The sequence below is a fragment of the Cnephaeus nilssonii genome (assembly GCF_951640355.1).
Source record: "Cnephaeus nilssonii genome assembly, chromosome: 1".
Classification (NCBI taxonomy): Eukaryota; Metazoa; Chordata; class Mammalia; order Chiroptera; family Vespertilionidae; genus Cnephaeus; species Cnephaeus nilssonii.
This window is the reverse complement of record NC_137072.1, coordinates 71,497,122-71,520,828: the sequence shown is the minus strand read 5'-3', so window position 1 is coordinate 71,520,828 and position 23,707 is coordinate 71,497,122. Positions and strand designations below refer to the sequence as shown.

The 23,707-nt window shown below is 41.4% G+C and overlaps 1 protein-coding gene across 2 annotated transcripts in view; it reads left to right on the top strand.

Moving 5' to 3' along the window:
* Positions 1-19,181: 19,181 nt before the first annotated feature.
* Positions 19,182-23,707, top strand: part of BTC (betacellulin) — a 45,276-nt gene continuing 40,750 nt past the window's right edge. For both annotated transcript variants that reach the window (XM_079776981.1, XM_079776982.1), the window contains exon 1: positions 19,182-19,560. In XM_079776981.1, coding sequence (XP_079633107.1) covers positions 19,503-19,560 — 58 coding nt within the window. In that variant the 5' untranslated portion in view covers positions 19,182-19,502. The remainder of the gene's footprint in view (positions 19,561-23,707) is intronic.

The following is a 23,707-nucleotide window of genomic DNA, read 5'->3' as shown; positions in this document are numbered from 1 at the left end:
CACAGGGATCACGAATCCCTAAAAATACAGAGAACTTTCATGGTGTCAGTGCAGTGACTTCACTTAGAAATGAATTCCTTGTTTTCCATAAGACTGATTAGAGAACATTATGCTCATCATCATCATCATCATCACCCCTATTATTGATGATACCACTAATAACTAATATTAATTGAAACCTTATCTTAAGAGTCCTTAAAGTATTTCAGGTGCTGGCTAAGCATTTATTTCTGGCATCATCTCATCTAATTCACTCAGCCCACACTATTTACTCTCACCTTGATGAGAATGGAGGAGGGGATAAGCAACTTGCCCAGGGCCTCACAGTAAGTGACAGACCTGTGATTGAAGCCCAGATCTGTCTGAATAAAGATTCCCCCATCCCTATTCCATCTATGGAATAATCAGGAGCACTGGTGTCGTTGAGTTCAGACACTTTGATGTGCAGTTGGAGTTAGGAAGCAGAGCCTTAGGTACAGTACCCAAGACTCAATTTACTTTAGGAATAAAACCAACCAACCAACTAACCAACAAAAAACACCATGTAAGTGATTTTTTTTTTTTTTTTTAGAATTGCTAGTTCCAGTTCATTGACTAAACAAATGTTCCTAGGTTGTTAAAAAAGAAGATATGCTAGAAACAGTTTTATTAAAATTAGTTGACACATTGCAGTATTTCATAAAAGGTTTAACAGAGCAAGTCAGTTAACGGTTCTCTCTCACTTCTTCCTAAAACCCAGTATATGACAAATTGTTATCCAGCTTGGATCACAGAGTTTCAAAGTATTTTTTGTTCTGCAGTTGTCTTACAAGAATAATTACACTTGCCACAGCAAGCAGCACTTAGTTCTGCTTGTGAAAAAGTTTGACTTCTTTTAAACAAACTGAAGAAGACAAAAAGAAAACACCCCTTAAAGTACTTCTGTTGCACAATATTTTTTGTTTTGTTTTATAAATTAAACGAGTAAGAATAATAAAATTTGAGGAAAATGTCTTTTAAAATATGTTTGGCTAACATTTATCTATAATACAAGTACTGACTTTAAACATGTCTGTGTATCCACATTTTGAATTTTTCAATAGCAGAAATATTCCTAACAATTTATCTCTTGAATAAAATTGCTGAAGTCATTTTGGAGTTATGCAGTTTATTTCTAATATAGAATTTCAGACTGCTTCAAACGCCAGTGGCTGACAAGGTTCTGGGAAAGAAGGAGTTTACCAAAGTGCCAACTAGATATTATTGTAAGATACACATTTCCAGGCACAGCAACATTAGCAAACAGGCAGGAATAGACTAATGCACGTTATGTTCCAGCATTAACGCTCAGCTGCCAATGCTGATCACATGGATCAGGTTCCTTTGCAGAAAAATGCTTTGAAGCATGAAGGGTTCTTTGAAGAAGAACAGATGCCCAGATACAGAACCCATACACATCAACTCTAGCGCGCGCGCACACACACACACACACACACACACACACACACACACACACACACCAAAGCATAAACCAAGATTTTTACACCGAAGAAACATAGTTAAACTTTCTTGCTCTTGAAAGTCATTATTAAAATATGTAAATTATTTTGGGACAAGGGAAATTTGCTGATCCCTCCATATACTGACTTCTGTGAGTGCCCAACTTGAGTTCCATTCTCCAAGACAGGGGGACAGGTTACTAGTAAAAGTCTGATGACAAAGTCTGCTGGGTAACATACCTTATTGGATAAGCCTTATTTAAATTTCATGATAGCCCTAGCCAGTTTGGCTCAGTGGATAGAGCATCGGCCTACAGACCCAGGTTTGATTCTGGTCAAGGTCACGTATCTCGGTTGGGTTGCAGGCTCCTCTCTGGTCAGGGCACATTCAGGAGGCAACCAATTGATGTGTTTCTCTCACATCAATATTTCTCTCTGTCTTTCACTTTCTCTAAAAATCAGTGGGAAAATATCCTCAAATGAGGATTAAATAAATAAATAAATAAATAAATAAATAAATAATTTTCATGCTATAAAAAATTATATTCACTAGAATATAAACTCCATGAGGTCACAGGTTTTTTTTAACCATTTTGTTCATTGATGTAGCCCCAGCACCTAAGGTACTTGGCACTTAGCAAGTACTTAATGAATATTTTTTGAATGAATTCATTACAGCGTATAAGCAGAATATATTAAAACTAGAGGCCCAGTGCATGAATTTGTGCCCAGGTGAGGTCTGGCCAGCCCATCCAGATGGGGGTCCATCCGGCTGGGCCAGCAGAGGGGAGGGGATGTGGGAGGTTGGCTGGCTGGCCCTGCCCCTGATCGGGGTGGAGAGGATGATCAGGGTCTGGGCCGACTGGGGGGAGGGGTCACAGAGTGTTGGTGAGGAGGGCGTTGGGGCCCCAATTAGGCCAGTTGGCTGCCACAGTACGCATCATAGTGACTGGTAATTCTGATCATTCCATTGTTCCAGTCACTTGGTTTTTATATATATAGATGAAGTTCTCAAGATAATGGCTTGGTCTTAAAGCCATGGGCACTGAAATATGTCCTGGACTTCCTTCACAGAGTTTGCACAAACCAGGGCCTTATCCAAATAGCAAGTTAAGTGACACAGGCCAAGTCATTTTACAAAATAGACTGATAAGCATTATTTAGTACGTAAATTAGAAATAGTACAATACAGGGATACACCTAAGAAAACCAGGAGAACCTTTTGATATGTTAATTGAGCTGCCAGATGCATTAAGAACTGTGTTAGATATCTGGACAGCAGTTCAAGTTCATTAAGCATAACGCAAAAGTAATGTAATAAAATAGGCTATTTCCCTGGTCTGCTTAACTGAAGCTTTGTCCCAAACCTGGCATTATAAAAACTCCTTTTTTTGCCATAAGGATGTAAAACCAAAATTATATCTTTCAATTTTTTAGATGAAGGAATTCTACAGATTATCTGGCTTAATCCTGTAATTTTACAGAAGATTAAACTAAAGGTTCAAGATGTTAAGAAATTTGTCCAAGGTCTCAAAGATACTCAGTGGCAGAGCAGGGACAAAAAATGAAAGCCTCCCAGGAGCTGGGCTTGTGTTTCTCATCTCTGAAGGTTGTGAAGAAAGGAATCATGAGACGCCCTCTTCTGGACTAGACCACAGACCAGAAATATTTGGAACAGTGTAGGAGGCTAGGCTAGCTTCTCAAGACAGGAAGATAGCACTTGAAGAAAATGCCTTTTTAGCATACTACCGGACAGTTCTGGTCCCATAAAAAATTGAATGGGTTTCCTAGAAAAGCTACCTTAAGTCACTCTGCCTCAGAGAAAAAGCAAGGTGTTTCTTGATTCCCAAAGTTGTGATATATAATGAAAATTAAAAGACAAGAACAAGTGTGTGATCACCTTTTGTGAATTAGATTTATAATTTTAAAGTTTTCAAGAGGAAAAAAATTGTTTCTAGCTTTCAAAGTCATTGTGCCATGGAACAGCTTGATAAAATAAAAGTCTTATTTAGCCTACTAAGAAACATAAAATATGGCTACCTTTAGGACTAAGTAATTGTTTTCTTTAAATTGGGAGATTTATACAAATTTAATTTTAAATTATAATAATTGTGCTCAGTAAAATGACAAATATCATCTATCATGTGTTTCATTATAAATAAGTACTTCAATATAAATGATGATAAATCTGGAAAAGTGGTACATTTTAAATCAAAGCACAAAAGGAAAAAGTTAGGAAGGAGGGAAGGAAGGAAAGAGGAAGATACAGTTTCTGGATTTATTTAAAATTAAATTAAAAATACTTACTGACAGCATGTGCAGACACCAACCACCAAAATGATCAGTCACCATAACTGCTGTTAAACAAATCACCAGAATCTGTGCTATGTCTCCTCTCAGGTAAAAATGTCAACTCTCTCAGATCTCGCCCCAGCATAGCTGTAAAAATAAAACAAGAACCCAACAAGATGAAAAAGTGAGAGTTTTCTGAATCGCTACTATTTCTTTTATGAAGAAACTATCACTGTTTTCATTCCTTGGAATTAATATGAGACACAATTCCTTTAAAAATGTTAAATAGCTGTACACCACTATGTTCATGAGTAATTTCTCTTTCTTTGCTTTGCTGAAAATCTGTCATCACTGGACAATATTAACCATATATATATATATATATATATATATATATATATATATAGAGAGAGAGAGAGAGAGAGAGAGAGAGAGAGAGAGGTAATATGCAAATTGTCTGGGATGCCGTAATGTCACGACCACCCAGGAGGAGGCTGTACATGCAGGTGGGCGGGAGGGGACTGCGTGGGAGGTGAGGCAAGCCACAGATGCTGCGGCGGCTTGAGCAGGCCCGGAGCAGAGACAAACAGAAAGGCCTGTCATAGCCAGCTGTGGCGGATTGAGCAGGCCTGCAGCAGAGACAGGGGAGCCTGCCAGCCGCTGCACGACAGCAGTCCTGCCTCTGTGCATGAGCTGCAGAGGAAACACCTTTTCCGACCGCTCATTGGCTAAGCTCCCAGTACATCACTTGCAATGTTCTTGGTAACTTGGGTAATAAGAATCCAAGAAGGTGATCTAGGGTTTTTACACCTCAATCCTGGAAAAAAACAACAAAGGTACGCTGCTGGAGGGGCTAAGAAATGTCACATCCTGCCCTAGCCAGTTTGGCTCAGTGGATAGAGCCTTGGCCTGTAGACTGCAGGGTCTGGGTTCAATTCTGATCAAGGGCATGTACCTAGGTTGCAGGCTCCTCCCTGGCTGGGGCCCAGGTCAGGGCTCATGCAGGAGGCAACCAATCAAAGTGTCCCTCTCACATGTTTCTCTCTATCTTTCCCTCTCTCTTCCATGCTCTCTAAAAATCAATGGGAAAATATCCTCAGGTGAGGATAAAAGAAAAGAAAGAAAGAAAGGAAGAAAGAAAGAAAGAAAGAAAGAAAGAAAGAAAGAAAGAAAGAAAGGTCATATCCTATGAAAGAGACATCTTGAAAATGCCTAAAGAAAGTTCTCATTTTTTCGTGGTGAAGGGACTGGAGTCCATGTTGATGAAAACACCTTGGCAGCTACGGCAGCCAGCAGTGGCAGCAACAGCGAGGTGATGGGGTTGGCGCCTTCCCCTGATCAGCCTGATCACCTCCTGCAGAGGGAGGTCAGACTGTGGCTTAGGACTGCTCCCCGGGCCTAAGCTGTCAGTAGTACATCCCCTGTGGGCTCCCAGACTGTGAGAGGGAGCAGGTTGAGCTGAGCGGACACCCCCCCCCCCCCCCGCCAGTGCACGAATTTCATGCACCGGGCCTCTAGTGTATAATATAAATAAATAGAGGTGTTGACAACTTACTAAACTTTAGTTTGAAGTTTTAGATTTTGAGTTTGAATAGAGAAGATGATAAAATTCCCTCCACAACATTCCCAAGCACTTAAATACCTACATGATAAGGGTTTCCTATTTCATCGCAAGACAATATGAATAATTTCAGTGTGCCCAAGTTCTCTTAATATAATTTATTTAAAAATTATACTGTCTCATATCATCAAACATGATAATTAGTGTGCATGAAAGTTCATAGACATCTACCTACATATGGAAGTTCCATAAATATTATTCAACAGAATTCCTCTCTCTCTGTGACTTCCACCCATCAGTTCTAGTTCTACTGCTTGCAGGTGTCACAGATGAGGTACTGCTCTTCTATTGCTCTTCTAATCACCACCTCCCCAACTACACTTCCAAACACAATAGATCATTATCCTCTCTGGTTCCTGGTTTCTGGTTTCTTTATATGATCTTCTAAGGCCAAATTTTCAGATCTGGTCATAATTCCCTCTACTCTCTTCCAAATGGTCTCCATTTCTCCATGGCCTAATAAAGTGCAGTGACCAGAAATCAACAAGTTTTCCAAGTGCAGCTATCTCTCCCCTCATTCTCTCAATTCTGTATCAATACACCTCAATTCAGCAAATGCCCCAAGTCTGAGGCTACAGTTAGTGGTGTATTTAACCAAGCCAAAACTTGTCTGAGCAACACTCAAGAATTTCAAGCCTCATGACTTGGGTACTATTCCTAGTATTATCTGAAGTATGGCCATATGCTAAAAAGCCAGGTAAAAAAATTGAGGACATTTAAAACCTTAAATGTAACCTTATTGCATGTACTAATATCAGTGCCTTAAAATTAAGAAATATTTTCTCTTTTTTTTCTCCTCAGACTCATTCAAAACAAGAGTTTTGGTCAAACAGATAAATATTTAAATCTCAAAAGAATAAATTTGGCTTCTTGAAAAGACTTGTATTCAACCTTTTATTTTATTTAAATTTGTTCTGTTTGCTTGGTTTTTTAGTTTCTTTTTAAAAAAAGATTAATTGTCAGACTGTCCTATAGTTTATGTTTGACAAGAACCAAGGCAGTTAATTTCCACAAATCATATATTTCACAAGTAAGGAGATCCTTTGATGCCAATATTGTAGCTTATACACTGCTATGAATAAATACTTACTCAGTTACAACCATGAGTTGAAAGGTGAGGCTCAATGCAGGCACAGGAGAAAGACACCTAATGCCATCTACTGCACAAGGACCCCAGGACCTATGAGTGAAAACTGCTTCCTGCAGAAAAACTAGTTACATTCACTTCAACATTAAAATTACAGGAAAAGAGCTTTGAAATATGTTGAAATATCAAAAATCTCTTGCACATAAGACTGGAGCTAAGGAAAAATCACTTTTAATTGCATATGTGGGATAAAGACATTTTAATGAGTCTTTTTATAAGGTTATAATTAAAATCTTACAAATATAGTCTCTTTCAATTAGCCTAAATGTTTCTCTAACAAATTTACTAAATATGGAATTTTTAAACAATAACTTAGCCTATAAGATACACTGCAATTACTTCTGCTCTTTTAGAATGCTTTTGTAATGATAAGGTCTGGGTTCAGTGGCTTAACCACACTTTGGTTGAATTTCTCAGTAGAAGTACTTCCTGCAAGTTATAACCCAATGAGCCACGCTAGAAGGTGAAACCTTACCCAGTCATAGTGGCTCTTATGTTACTTCACTTCTCATCAAACCAATAATAACCTACACATTGATGGTAGTTCATTGGGAGAGAATGAGTCAAAGGATATAAGTTCCTGGTAGATGTTTAATAATTCTGAATAAATGAGTTTTTATTTAATAAAAATCAATCAAATACAATTTAAAATAATTTTTAAAGATACTTGTGACCCTTGAGGATTCTGCAAAGTCATATTTGGGATCCCTGGTCTGAAATAATCAACAGACACTTTTCTAAGAGATTTAATGTATTAACTCAATTGATCTCTAGAACAACCTTTGTGATAGCTGCTATTATTAACCCATTTTACAGATGGAGAAACTGAGCTGTAGAGAAATTGAGTGAGTGGGGCTGGGACTCAAATGCAGAAAATTGGCTCCCAAAGTAATGCCCAAATCTCCATGTAATACCACTTTAATGAAGTATTCTGCATAAATAAATAAAAAGTATGCATCTGGAAAAAAAAATCATCCCCATTCCAAGAAAATACAGAAGAGAGTAATAGAAGGATTGGAGTTATTCGAAACACACTCTGGTATTTATGTAAAAACAGGAATCCACAAACTCCTGTCAACCCAAGCAAAAGGATATTTCTGGTTCCCCAAATAGCATAGGCACCACAGGCAGGACAATTTTGCCTGAATCCTTGCTACACCAAGTCACCTAAAAGGATAGGCCTAGGTTCAATATCGCCCACTCATCTCATGGTACAATTTATGAAGCATCTACTCTGTGCTTTTACTATAATAAGTATTTTTTACTTACTGCTTTATTTTGCTTCATTTTCAACACTTCAGAGGATGCTGTTATCATTCCATTTTATAAATGTCAAAACTGATGCTCAGGAAAGGTAACTGACCCATTGTCAAAACTGCTTATTATTGGTGGAAACAAAATCTTAAAATAGGTCTATCTGACTCCAAAATCTGTGTCTTGCTCCCTATGCTTTTCCACCTCCCATTAATTCAGTATCATTCTACCACTAAGAAGGTATTCCTGGTTCAAAGTAAGGCCTTGGTTTTGACACTTTGCAGAGCATTTGATGGACCATGATAAAGGGACTCAGTCATTTATTCACTAGTCATTTCTTGAGCACCTAGTAAAATCTAGGCATGGCGCTTGTCCCTGGAACACAAAAAGTAAAAGCCACGAGCCATGCCCTCTAGGTACTCACAGTCACAGAAATGACATTTATATAAACTAACATTTATGCTCCAGGGGAAAAGAGCTTCCATAGAAGTGAGTTTTTTTTGGATTCCAGAGAAAGGGCATCTAGCCAACATCTGAATGTGTCTGAGAAGAGGGAGTTAATGCAGGGGTCCAGGAAGAGCTGATGTTTGTGTTGCATGTAAAAACACCAGTGAGAATGAGCTTTGCAGATTATGAGAAGAGCTTGTGTGATATACCATGCAAAGGAATGCAGAATTGTAGAGGGACATTTGACTCTATCATGGAGATGTGGTTAGAAAGTTAAAGCAGGATCAGAGTAGCTTTGGAGGCCAAAGAAATGAGTTTTCACCTCAGACGGAAGGGGCAGATGTGTATTGATCTTAGGGAGGCTTGTATTTTTCATTTTAGAAGGCAGCAATATTAAAGAGCAATAAATGTTAGAAAAATGTTAGAAAAATGTACTTAGGTTAAGGGCATTTATATTTTTAAAACTCAATATGTTCTCCAGTGAACAATTCAATGAAAAAAAAATAGTTCTATTGCCCAGCCAGTGCTGCTCAGTGGTTGAGCATCAACCCATGAACCAGGAGGTCATGGTTCAATTCTTGGTCAGGGCACATGCCTAGGTGGATGGTTCAATCCCCAGCTGGGAGTGTGCAGGAGGCAGCCAATGGATGATTCTCTTTCATCATTGATGTTCCTATCTCTCTTTCCCTGTCCCTTCTTCTCTCTGAAATTGATAAAATCATATAAAAAAGTTAGCTCTATCTTTCCCAACACACAGTTAACAATACTTATTCCATTCTAAGAATTATCCATGTATATTTACTTCTTAAATTAAATTAAAAATAATTAAATTTTGAGGAAGTTCATGTTTCAAACTTTCCACTAAACTAGAATTTGGAATCACTGTTCTCAGATAGTACTTGTCAGAAGGGAGAGTGGTGAGAGGGCAACTGGATAAAAGAAGGTGAAGATAGTAGCCAATTAACATATATGCATAGCTCATGGACACAGACAAAAGTGTGGTGAAGGCCAGAAGAGGAGGGGCAGGGCTGAGCAAAAGGGGGGCGGAAATGGGGGACATCTGTAATATTGGCAACGATAAAAAGATGTATACTAGTGGAACTACACAGAATATAAACATTCTGTGAATTATAGGTCAAAATCATACTTGAAAAAATCCTCTAATGAACAAAATAAATTGATGAACAAAATAGATCCAGAAACACAGAAGCATGGAACAGACTGATGAATTTCATAGAGAAGATGGGGTTGGAAGGGGTTGGAAAGGTGGAGGAGTGGGGAAGGAGTGATAACCAGAGAACTTATGTGCATACTAGAGGCCCAGTGCACAAATTCTTGCACAGGTTGGGTCTGGCCAGCCTGCCCCAATCAGGACCATCAAGCCGGGCCAGCCAGGGGAAGGGGATGCAGCAGGTTTGCTGGCTGGCCCCACCCCTGATGGTGGGGGCGATCAGGGGAGGGGCCGGCTGGGGGAGAGGCCACAGGCGGTAGGCCAGAGGACACTGCCCCCTGGTCAAACTCTACTAAACAAGCTCTGCAAATCTCTATAAATAGGACTGATTTTCTTGCATTTAATTGACACCTGTAAATGCAACTTGTAATTTGGCAGAAACTCCTTCATATTTAAATTAATGACAACCCATATAACTAATGCAAGAAGACTTTCTTTGCACTTGAAACAGATGGGAAATGAATTAAGCTATTGAAAGCATTCTTAACACTGGACAGAAACAGTCTTGCTTGTCTAAGGCAGCAGAGGACGCGGCCCTGCCTGCAAGCAAATCTGGACCCTCCAATGTGCGTCAGTTTCTCCATAAGCAGCTGTGGAAGGAGCCCTGAACAAGTGACTGGGGTAGGACCAGGGGTCTCTGTGCTGGCAGATGGCTTGATTAGCTCAGACTTTCCAGTCCTGCAGAGCCCCGGGCCAGCACCATCCTGCTCCCCTTTGCTTCCAGGCTCAGGGGGCTCCACTTACAGGCAGGAGGGTGTCTGCAGGGCCCCCACGAAGCGACATTTCCCATTGATGCAGTAATGCTCATATTTCTTGGGGCATGGAGAGAAGTAGTCATTCCACTTTGATTGTGTGGTGGTAACTAAAAAATAAGAAAAAGTTCAATAAGTCACTCACCGTAAAAACACATTTCTAAGTAGTAGCATATTCTTATCTTTACGGCCAGGTTTTCTGTAGAATATACTCCCATTTCTCTTTTCTCCTCTCTACACTGGGATAAAAGTTACACTTTTGTGGCTCCAAAATAACGCCAGAGATTGTATAATGGGAACTGTGGTGGGAACATTTCATATTTTAATTAGATTTATGAACATTCTACCTCTCAGAAACATTGGTGTTGTTTAAAGGGTAGAGCATAGTTGTGGTAAGAGAAAAGGTTACTCTTTTCATAAAGATTATTAGAGCCGTGGGCTGATGGCATTGAAGAGAGAGGTACGCATTTCTGTCCTTTTTAAAATTGTTTTAATTTAAACACTTACAAAGCACTTACTGAAAACCAGATGCTGGTCTGTATACTTTGTTTTTATGAATGCATTTAATTCTCATAACACTCTTATAAGTACACAGCATCCTAATGTCCTACTGATTAATGAGCAAATCTCCTATTTATTCATGAGAGGCTCATGCACCTTCCAGAATCACACAGCTAGTACTGGGCAGGCCTGGGGAGCAAACGTGGGCCATCTTGCCCCACAGGCCATGCTCTTGACCACTCCACTCAGCACTCTATCCAGCCCGCTGTTCACAGGTGGCTGTCATCTGCTCTCCACCTGAGGGCCCCGGAAGTCATGCTTCCTGAATGGGAGATTGTCTCTCTCATTTGACCCTTGGAAGGATGCTCATGCCCTGAAGAAGGAGGAAGATTCTGAAAGCGTTACATCCAGGATTTCAATCCTGCACTGCCCTGACCCTCTTGTCTCACCTTTAGGGTAGTGATTGGCTAATTATTCACCTGGGACAGTAATATGCAACAATTTTCTCATCGTAGAAAGTTTCAATAAATAAACATTGTCAAGAGGAACAGTACAGAAATACTAACTAGCTGTGTTGATTCACAGCAGACATGTGCTCACACCCAGAGAGAGCAGCTAACTAGCCAGGCCCAGCCCAGGGTCGGACTTTCCATATTCATGTCATGACCAGCAGCTTGCAGGAGTCAGACACCTGTGGAGCCAGAAAGACCACAGTGTTCGCTTCTGGAGGGCCTTTCACACTAGGTTTGGTGTGGCACCTGCCACCCCAGTGACATCAAACAATCCTTTTATTATTAGCAAAGACTGCTAAACTTCTTCCTTCATATTATGTAATGAGCGCATATAATTGCTCAGGGCCACCAGAGAGTGGAGTCGCAAAGGGCTCTGATGATCTACACACAGCAAGTGCCTGCGATGCCAGGTCACAGTGTTAGTGGGTGGCAGAATGTTGCTGAGGAACTGGCTGACCTGGTTTTGGTTGGTGGCTTAATTACCAGCCATGCTCACTGCTGGTCTGTGCCAGATATTTCTGCCAGAAATAAGTGCAAATTGCCTCAAAGGTAAAGATCTGTGTATTTTGGCAAATAAATTGACCAGTTAATTTCCATTCATCAAGTACTTTCTATCTCCAGAGCCCTGTAATAGACATTGGAAAACATCAAAGAAATAAGGGGTATCCTATCTCTCTCTTATAATAAACCAAATTCAAGACAAGAATAAGCAAGCAACAAGCAAGAGCAACCATAGTAACTGAATAAACAGACCTGGCCACTGGAAACAGTGGAAAGAACTCTGGATTGGGAGGAAGGAACTTAGTGTTTCATTTTCAGCTCTGCCTCTCACTAGCCACATGGGTCTGGGAAAGCCAAGTAAGCTGCCTGAGCCTGAGTTTCCTCATCTGCAAACTGAAGATGATAACATCTACCTTGTTCAGAGGCTCAAAGAAAATACATGTGGAATTCCTAGCAGAGTGCCTGGACTATAAGGCCCTCAGAAAATGGATCGATTTTAGAATCTTGGAAATCTTGGCAATTCTAAGAGAAATCTTGTATTAGTTCAAAGGTCTTATTTAATTAAGGAAACATTTCTGGAAAATATATATATATTTTTATTTAGGAGTAGGCCATTGAGGCTAGGAGAACGTCAAGAGCTAAAGCTCAGGGTCAAGAACATGCAAGCTTTATGCAGAGGACAAATTTAATGGGAACAATGGAAGGGGCATGAAGTGGAACAGACAAGCATGGCTGTGAATAGAAGTTAGAAACTTCAAATTGTCAGTAGGCTGGAGTGTTTACACTGAAAATTATGGCAGGAGAAAGCTGAAGAAGGTCCTTATACATTAAATTCACTGGTACATGTAAAAGCTAAACTGGGAAGTGTTTTATACATGTATTAGGTAGGAGAGTGCAGAGTGGATCAGGGTAGAAAGATGCCAGGATTAGGAGAAAATGAAGACACAGCTGAGTCATGCAGGCATATGTGATGTGGGCCTGCAGCCAGGGAAAGGAGGGCAAGGAGAAGAATTTAAGAAGCTATAACACTTCGTGACAGATCTGCTGTGCTCCAGAAAGGTCCTTTCTCGTTTGCAAAACACACCTGGCTTTAAATATAAGCTGTGCCCCCTTAAACGTAGCCAGTGTTCTCATAAACATCACACAGACCAGAATCCCAAGAGTGCCTTGACCAGCAGCTGCTGGATGCAGTGATTTGATCAGCCTCAGTTCATCCAACAACAGGCACCTGTGCCAGGGAAATGGTTGCCAGGCCCTGTTTTGATAACTCCACAGAGCTCTCTTTTTTGCCAAATAACCTTGCTCTTAAATATTCACAGAATTATTTGGACTTAAAAACATTTTCATGCCATCAAGCAGAAAACATCCAGTGATTTCTCTATGGAACTTTAAAACCTGGAAGAAAAATAACTCACACATACTGCCCCCCACAGAAGCCAGAGAGATCCTCTCTTCCTCTCTCCTGGAAATTAAAGGCTGATCAGAATCTCCCCTTTAGAAATGCATTTACAAGCCCAGTTGCTTTCATCTAAAGTTCACAAAGGTCACATTTGAAAGTTGAACAATTGTGAAATCTAGCATTTTCTGCCTATCATGAGACCTGATGAGATAGGCGGGGGATGGCAAAATTATACCATTCCATTCCAGGAATGTGTCTCAAAAAGAAAAAGTTAATCCTTTGACAAAAGTAAAACTGGTCCCATGTATTGGGTTTCTCTTTTGAGAATTGAATATCATGGTTTTGAGCAAGTCTCGGGCTTAAAGCCTCCCTTGATTCTGGGTATGGTAGAATTAATTGATTTTTGTCCTCCCACCTTCCTCTTTTCCAACCCACATGCCACAAAACCAAAACATTCTTCTGGGAGTGAGTCTGTCTCACAAAATTCCACTGGAAAACTACATCCATTGGTGAGCCAGGTTGCAACAGTCACTTAACTGGATGGGCACAGGTAATATATCTCAATCTCTTCATGAGACACCATATCCCTAAGATTCTAATGCCAATTAAGTAAGAAACCATAAGGGTTACTGCAGGTCAGTGTATGTCAAAATCTGATTCTAAGAGTTAGCACAAGAGATCAGAAGTAAGAACCTCTTTCTTTGACTATTTGGGCAGATAGACAAGAAGTATATCTTCCTTGGGTGATATGGATAGCTACATGAGATGTGACAGATTCTCTTGAGCTAAACTCAAGTGTAGGAATATAGCAGACACCCAAATCTCTTTGTTTAAATATGGATTTCCCCTCAATTTGATAGATGCTTTGATTAAGCAGCATTTTTTCCCCTTGGTCTTTCTGTACATTATTCTTACTCTCAAGCCAAAACAGGTTTTGTAATATCTTGGTGATGAAAACTCTTCAGATTTGAAACATTAGTTCTATTTTTCATAAAACCTACCCTTACTTATTTCAATAGTGCTTAGTACAATTCTAAGTAATGATTTATAATGATATTAATATCAGCAGCTCTTCTGAAACAACTCTAAGGGTAATGTAAAATATTACAATTGTCATTACAATGTTCATAACCTCATAGTATATGTGACCCCTATTTTGACACATAGTTAAATGTCTGTGTAGGGGACTTAAAAGGGGGTGTTCAATATGGAGAAAGATAGCCCATAAATGTTTACAAGGAGAGAGGAAGAAAAACAAATAGCTAGAAATTCACCTTCCCACTCAGATACCTGACCTCAAAAAGGAAACACCGAGGGCACAGAAGAGTTTAAGTGGTCCCAGCAGAGTTTAGAGAAAAGTTTCTTCTTAGTCTGTGAAGTAGAGCCCAAGGCTTCAAACTTCTGTCCTTGGCTTCCAGACATCTTCCCAGTAGGGGTTTCTTAATGTTACAACATTTTTAAGCCAAAAGGTGAGGAAGAAAGTTATATATTTTTAATGTTATCTTTTTCTTATCTTTGTAATGATCTCCCTGAGAAGGGGAATGTAAATTCATGATGCCCTTCAAGTGCAAAATTTGACATTTATTGTAACTGAGGAATCCCATTTGTCTTACATCCAATGCCATTTCCTATAGAAATGGAAAGGGTTGGTTGCTCCAAGACAAGAAGAATAGAAAATAGATCTCACAGATGAGCTGTCAACCCTCCCGTGCTACCAGAATATGCTTATACAGAGGGCTAATCAGACCCTGTAACATGTCTTTTAACCTGAGGACTGTGCTAACCATTCTGACCTGACAGGAGTGGGCCATCACTTAGAGCTGCCCCTTTTCATTCTATACCTCTCAAGGAAGACAAGACAAATCTAGTGTTGAAGTGAGGGTGTATTTGCATATATTTAAAATTATTCATAGCTGGGAGGCAAATGAAAAGAACAATGGACAGGAGGAATACTTGTATTTCTTTTTTTGTTTTTCAGGAGTGCAGACTATGGAATTCTTACGCCTATGATGCCTTTTTTGCTCATTCTCCTTTGCTGGTTCTTTCTCATCTTCTCCAACCTCTCAGTTTTACAATGCATTGGGCCTCTATGTTCTCCTATTTATTCTCCTCTCCCCACATCCTCCCTTAGCATTTCGTGGCTTGAAAGACTTTTAAGGTAACAATTTCCAAATTTACGTTTCCAGCACAGACCTCTTTTCTCAATGCTAACTCTCCAACTAACATGGCCACCTGCATGTCTAACTGGCATTTCAACTTAACACTTCCAAAATGGAAGACATGATTCCCCCATCAAATCAGGTCTTTTTCCTCATTTACTCATATACTCATGTCAGTAAATGGTGTCTACATTCTTTTTGTTATTCAGGCCAAAAATCTTGAGGTCATCTTGACTTCTTTCTCTTTTACCTACATCCAATTCATCAGAAAATCCAATTGGTTGTATTTCAAATATATGGAGAATCGTCCCTCCATTTCCATTACCTCGGTCTAAGCCCAACATCCACTGTAGGCTGGAAGTAGTCTCCATGGCAACTACCTCTAACAAGTCTCTCTTGTTATAATAATACAAGAGGCCCAATACATGGATTGCTGCACCGGTGGGGTCCCTTGGCATAGCCTGCAGGGATTAGGCCGAAACCAGCAGTCCAATGCTGCCCGCTGCTCCTGTTCATCCCGTCCCCACTGTGCCTGCTGCCACCGCCACTTGGTAGGCTCGCTGCCACTCTGCTGCAGTCTCCGGGCTGCGGTGGCCAGCCGTGAGCCCTGCGTCTGGCACCCGTCAGTCAGCTGAGTGGCGCTCCTGCTGTGGGAGTGTACTGACATCAGGGGGCAGCTCCTGTGTTGAGCATCTGCCCCCTGGTGGTCAGTGCACATCATAGCAACTGGTCGTTCAGTTGTTCGGCCGTTCAGTCGCTTAGGTTTTTATACATATAGATAACAACTACAATACACTGAATAATTTCTAATGTGCAAGATTTTTGCCTTAGAGATATATAGCCTTGCAAATCATGAAAGCTGTGCAAATCATTCCCATCACATTTTATAGATGAGAAAACTGAGGTTCAGAAATGTGAATAGTTTGTGATCCAGGTTTTCTGTAACACAGCTCCAATTTAAACAGACTGAGCAGACTCCAAAACCAATTTTACATAATATTCCACCTCTGTTGTCCCACCCAGAGGATTGTCTATATTGATGGGAATCTGGAACCATACAGGAGAGGATAAAGCCACTGTGGTAGGTGTATCAGATATGGATGTTTCGGGCCTTGTCATATCATAGCATTAAAGTTATGACACTTAAGTGCTTTTCTACTTAGTCTACAACTAGGGCCAGAACAAAAGCTCATTTTTTAAAAAAAAATTCAGAAATTATTTTTTGGAGTATGTATGAATATGGCCAAAGAAAAAGATCATAAGAATGAGTTGAAACTAACAGATATAATATTACAGAAAAGAGTATATCTGAGATTTATTAAACTTGTATTGAGCTGTTACTTAAAAAAATAAGATAGCAAGCCAAATGGATTGAGGCATACATGTAAAAAAAAAATTCCCTAAAAGACTGAAAAGGAAAGTACAATAAAATAGGTAAGAAAAAAATAATAATCCCCTTCCCTAGAAAAACTAAATTGTGAAACAAAATCCCTTGTATACAGCTTTTAAGCAATGATTTTTCACTGGTTTTTCCTTAGACATAATTCAATAATTTCAAATAGAATATTTGAAAGCTCTCCACATATATTGTACTGCTACTTTTTAATAATTTATAATGCATAACATTTATCATTACTGTAAAAACATATTTTAAGAGTCTTTCATCATTCATATTTCTTTTCATTCATCCATTCTTATTGAATTAAATAATGTAAATTACCAAGAGGAAATCTTCCTATACTACCAAATGCCTTACAGTAATAATTTGGAGAACAGAGGCTGACCTGGAATGACTACATTCAACATTTTCCTTTCTATCGCCACATGTGTGTCTGTGTTGTCCCCACAAATAACCAAATATTGTCCTGTCCAGAGGGGTGGGGCAGGGTGTTCCTGCTGAAGACTGCTCTGTGTAGGAAGAGAAAAGACTGATGCTACAGGCCCTCTAAAGGAATTCACTTAAGCTTCATACCAGATTTGAGAGGGCTGGTTTTACCTGCCTAAAGTTGGAACACGCAAGACACCATTCAAGCAATCCCTAGGCTGGGGATACAAGTTCTACCTTGTGATTCCAGTGTAGCTTTGACACATTCTTCTCAGCAACCGCCCACCTTACAACGTAAAGCATTGAGACACACCTCAATGATTTGATCCCAGATTTACCATCCCTTATGAATAAATGAAAAAGAGAGAGGGGAGGAAGGAAGAAGAAGAAGGAGAAATAGGAAGGAAAGAAGGAAGGAAGGAAGGAAGGAGGAAGGAAGGAAGGAAGGAAGGAAGGAAGGAAGGAAGGAAGGAAGGACGGGAGGGAGGGAGGGAGGGAGGGAGGGAGGGAGGAAGGAAGGAAGGAAGGAAGGAAGGAAGGAAGGAAGGAAGGAAGGAAGGAAGGAAGGAAGTTTCTTGACCTTGAAGATATTGAACCTCCAGTGTCAGGAAATTTGGAAGGCATATTCTCCAGGGTACTTATTTTATTTCTGGTAGTAAATAAAGCCCTTAGGGAAGGTTATTAATTTATCTAGCCTATTTAGTATATTAATTACACTATTTCATACTCTAGTGGCCTGAAAAAGTTAATTTACCATTTGAAAAGCATGAATGATGAATACTTACACCAAGTCCTGGCACTTTACAATACTGAACAAAGATTTGGTATTTTTTTTTAACTTAGGTGTGCTTTATTGCTTATTAGTGTCAATGGAAAATAAAAATAAAATAATGCTCTGTTGGAGGATAGCATGGCTGTTGCTGGTTAAGGTGTCATCTCAGTGTGAAAGATGCCTTAACATAGGGCCCTGATCCTCAGGGAAGGAGAGAATATCAGAAAGCAAGAGGAAGGAGATGGTGCCAAATCCTTGGCTTAGTGTGCTCCTTTCCTTTTATCTGGGTACCTTAATAGTCTATCCCATAACCTCTCTATCACGACTTTATGAACTGCCATGTGGAGGCTAGCATGGGATTCTGAAAATTAACAGTTGATTTTGTTCCTCTGGACATATGGGTTGCTTGGGGCACTAAAATGGTGTGTGTGTGTGCGGGGGGGAAAAATGCATCATAATTTGTATAATTTAAACAATGGGGAGGAAGGGCCAGACCTCTGAACTGCATTTCATATGTAAATGCAGTTTACATATGTGCCTTTTGGATGTCCAGGAAATAGAACTTCTCTTCTGAGGAGGCTGGCTTCCACACACGGATCTTGCAAGAGGAATACAGATCAGACTGAACACAGCTGTACCCTTTCGTTATTTTGGAGGCAGATTTATTAATCTCGAAAGGTAATACTGGGTGCTGCTTTCTGTCTTTGAAAGCTATGAGGATGCCTTTGTGTTCCAGAAAATGCTTGGATCAGATTCCTCTTCTCCATAAAAGAGGAGGTGTGATGAAATAGAGACAGGCAAAAAGCATTCTTCTTATTTTTGCAGATCCAATAGAGTAAACGAATTAAATAAATAAGTAAAAATACAAAGGATAAATGAATAAATAAAGATATAAATGAAATTTCTAAAGTAGCGCTTGGTGAGTCCAAACTCCCAGATAGCCAACAAATGATACATGTAAATAGAGGGCTTGTAAGTTGTCAAATGCCTGAGGTTAACCACTGTAGTGCTTGGCTCCAGTCCCTCCAAGAGACTAGCAATTGGCGGGAGGAAAGTCAGAATTCCAGAGCACATTTGAATCTCTGATTCTCACAGCGAGTTTAGCGCAGGCTTCTCACTGGGCTGCCTGCAGGCCTTGCAGGACACATCTGACTCCCCTGCGGTGCATTCCCTCCCTGCTCCCCGGCTACCTGTTTACTCCCCCAGGCGGAGGGACAGGAACAGTCAGGCGCAACCCAGCAGGTGGAGTGGCTGAGCTGGCCCCAGGGCAGCCCCAATATGAATTTAAGTGTGGGTGTGGGGCAATTTGGGTGGGAACAACCTGGAGACTACCACCTCGCCGTCCTGCGCCTCGCTGGTGGGGTGTGTGCAGAAAGAGCAGAAATAAATAGGAGGCTCCCTCCTCCCAGCGACACTCAGGGATCCGGAGGCCGCCGCCCTGGGTGTTTGCCTGCCCTGTAGCCAGGGTTCCAGCCTGAGGAGTAGTTTCGTTTCCTTCTGGCTCCAGGATTAGTTTCCAGGCACCTCCTGGGACGCCCGCGGCCTGGAAAAGGCGCTCAGGAGGAGGCGGGAGGCTCGTCTAGGGGCTGCCCGCCCTGCAGCGCGGGTTTGATGGACCTGACCGCCCCGGGCAGCGGCGCTGGCTCCCTGCCGCTGCTCCTGGCCCTGGGTAAGTGGCCGCACTGGGTGCTGGAGACCCAGGAGGAAAGCTGGGGTGGAGTCGCAGGAGAGCGAACTCTGATCTGAGCTGGCGTTTGGACCCAGGGCGCCCTGGGGCAGGTCAGGGAACTTGGACCGCTGGGACAGTGCGACGTTTTAAGGGGCTGGCAATGGGGCACCTGCTGGGGCTGCCCCTGGGCGCGCAGGGCTGCGAGAGGGCGGAAGGGATCCCGGGCCCAGCGGCTGGTGCTGCAGCTGTGGGCGCAGAGCGGAGGACCAGGCAGGCTGCCCTCAAAACCTTGGGGGGGGGGGGGGCGGCCGTGGGGGCTCCGTGCTCATGAGTGAGAATTGGTGGGAGGAAAAGCAGGAGCATGGGAGACGAAGAGAAAGGTATCCCGGGAGGAGTTGGAAAGAGAATTCCTTGGCTTAAGATGTGGGTTGGGAGTGCAGGGCCAGGTGGGTGGGTCTTTGCTTGGTGTGTGTGCCAGAGGTAAGAGAGAGATTACCCCTGGGGAGACTCGAGCTGGCCTAGGTTTGGGATTGAATTCTTACACCTATTTCTTGCTGGGGCAGTTGGGGGAGCTGGAGGAGAAAAGACAACTTCTGAGACCCGAACCTCCTGTTCCTGATAGGGAAGCAAAGGAGAGGGAAATGACATGCCTCCCTAGGGCACTGTCCATGAAGTGCACAGATGCTGTGCTGGGAATCTAGTCACGTGCTGCTTAGACCGGGATGCGTATTCTAAGGAGCTGTTAGGGGATTTCACCCTTGTGTGAACATCATAGAGTGTACTGACACACTAACTTAGGAGGTACAGCCTAATGCACACCCAGGCAAGATGGTATAGCCTAGTACTCCTAGGTCCCAAGCCTATACAACGTGTTACTGTACAAAGCAACATGAAATTAAATCAAGCACAAGAGAAAGCCATGCAATCAGGACACTTGGTAAACACCAGATGTATGAGACCGCTGCTAGTGTAACAAAGCATACTGTTTTACAGGACACTTGTTTTTAAGGAGTAGAGTAGAAAGATCCAGTCTAAAATGACAATAAAAAGTGTAGCATAGGTAATACATAAACTAGTAACAGTCACTTCTTACCATCATCAAGTGATCTGTACTGTACATAATTGTATGTGCTATACTTTAATAAGACTGGCAGCACACTAGTTTTGCTTACGCCAGCATCACCATACACCCGTGAGTAATGCGTTGCTCTATGACATCGTGATGGCTACGAAGTCATTGGCTGATAGGAATTTTTCAGCTTCATTATAGTCTTTGGGGACCAACAATCCTATATGTGGTCCGTCGTTGGCCGAACCTCCTTAGGCAGCATGTGACTGTATATTCTTTATTTTAAGGAGAAATTGCAGGAGGGAAAACGTTTCTTCATTTCGAAGGTTTAATCTGGGTTGTTAGGTTAAGGACCACTGGGTGTGGTCCCGTGGTGTGAGGAAGAGAGGGGAGAGGCCGGTGGGAGGAGTTGCAGGATGCCAGAAACCCCTGGAGGCTGTCCCCACCACCTTGGGAGTAGGTGCTGGCAGACAGGAACCTGGAACTTCAGGTGCTGGGGGAGGTGTACGAGCTGGGAGCCAGGCTCTCTTGGCCCCTCGTGTGATAAGGTAGCAGGAAAACCCTACCACTTCAGGGCATCCCATTGACATCATGGTCATTTTGGGGGGAGGGGGGTGGAGGGAAGGAAAACTAGTATTCTGCAGGTTTATCTGGGATGAGGGGCAGGGACACCTGGGCTTGGGACATTCATGTGGGAGAGGAGAGTCTTCACAGCTGAAGTGTCTACAGCCTAGGAAGGGCTGGGATTTCTCTATGGAGGGAAAAGAAATGAAACTTTCATTTGGCTGTGTCCTTGGAGTAAGAGAGGTGGCTAAAAAGGTTTGTGACCTTGGCTGGAAGTGGACAGACCATGTTAGAGAGAAGGAACTGATTTAACAAATTCTGCAGAGGAGGAAGAAGTCAGGAACAAGTTAGTGGTGGAGTGATGTGGAGCCTCCAAGAAGAGCAGTGGGTCTGAGAGTTATGCCCAGAACCAGTGCTGATGCTATACCAGTTCTGGATGAAGGTGAACGTTCTCCTTACAACTCATATGGACTGTCCAACACTCACAGTATTTACTGAGAATCTGCTACAATCAGCAGGATGATAGAGTATATGGAAATGGGAGTGGGATGAGGGCTCAAGAAACTCCAAGATGTAATTTCTAAGGCATGATTTCTGCTCTAAAAGATGTTACGTTGAATTGGGGATACAAGACTAACAGATATGACACAATAAGAGAAAAATTCATGAAACCAGGAAGGGAGAGCTACCTCTACCAAAGCTTCAACGGTGAAGGGTGGGGGAGTGGGGAACAGCAGCATGGAGGACACGAGTGAGTGCCTTGAAGCTTGGGTAGGATTTGAAGTAGTAGAGAAAGGATGCCAACGATATACAAGGGCTGGTGATGGAAAGAAGATTGTTTTACTGAGAGACAGTCAGTCAGCATGCCAGAAAGTAGAATTTATGAGAGGCAGATGGATTATGAAGAGCCAAAAAAAGCTACATTCAAATATTTGGACATGAATCAATAAACAGTTAAACACACACCATCATGGGTCTTGAATACAGAATGATATAATGCAAACGAAGATTCAAGGAGGTAAATCGGTCAGTGGGGTGCAGGTTGGGAGTGGGGAAGAGAGGTGCTGGAGGCCAGAGTCCTGATTGTCTCACAGCTGTGGTCCAGGCATGAGTTAATTCAGGCCTTAAATTAGGATGATGTGCCTGGCAAAATGTTATGATAGAAATTATTATTCCAGGTTAATGGACATTCTTCCCCCTTTACTATCACACAGTGCTTTATTTTTTTTCTCAAAACCTGTTAAAAAGCAGAAAAACCCTAATCTAGTGTTATCGTATACTCAGAGTAACCTAAATGTATAACTGCCATGTTGAATGTTTGGCTTAGGGAATTGAACTCGGTCTTTAGATCCCCTAAAGCTCCACTCGCTGCAAAATGCCAAAGGATGTCATTTGTTGGCATCAGTGTTCCCGGAAGGTGAGCAATGTACTAGTACTGTGTGATCCACTAGCTAGTGTGTGTGTGTGCGCGAGCGCATGTGTGTATGTGTGTGTGTGTGTGTGTGTATGTGTGTGTGTGTGTGTGTGTGTGTGTGTGTGTGTGTGTGTGTGAAAAGTACCTTGAGAACTGGCAATGAGCAGGCACCAGACCTGGTTCTACTCTGCTATTCCGTGACTCGGAGATGCCTGCAAGTTATAAATTTCTGGGCCTCGTTTTTCTCATTTGCAAAAATGAAGCAGTTGCTTTAGATGAGACTAAAGTTCTTACCAACCAGACATTGTAGTGATCTGTAACCAACATTTCCATTGGGAAATTTAAGAGAAAATCTTTTTACAATATCACTTAACTTCCATTTACTATGTAATGGGGTCTCTGTTTTAGGCAAATGTTATCATCACAGAAATAATCATGATGTTTGATTCTTTGAAAAATATGGTAAAGGGGCAATAACTTTCTTTAAAGTGGATTTTTTATCTTAAAGAAATTGAGTCATTCTCTGTAATTCTTTTTTTTAAAATTTCTCCCTGAAATCCACTTGCTATATAACACTAACACTGAAATTATAACCAATGAAAAAGGGGAAAAACTTTTCTTTTGAAAAAATGAGCGTGTTTTAAGGTAAAAAATATGCTCTCCTTATTAAAATCTAGAGTTGCAAGTTGGTTTTAAGTTCTGCTAGAAAACATGAATGTATTCATGATTGTAATATCTAGCTTTGAAGTTATAAAGCAGAAGGTGGCAGCAAGTAAAATTCCCATTGTACAAATGATGTAACTGAAGCCCCAAACACCGAAGATTTTAGGATTTGCCTCTTCAGACGTGATTTTGATTTAAAAGAGCATCGAATTTTTGCATGTGTTTTTTCCTCTTCAAAAACCTCAGGTTTCACAGGCCACACTTGCATATTAACAACTGTTACAAATCAGTTTTCGCCATTGCATGATGCTCTCTTGTGGTGTGGAAATGCCCAAATAATTCTGGGAGAGCCCAATACTGTGATGCCCCTGCTGAAGCATGGCCTGCCAATGCCTGTGCCAAAATGGAAGGTGCAGAGGACAGAGGATACTTATGTT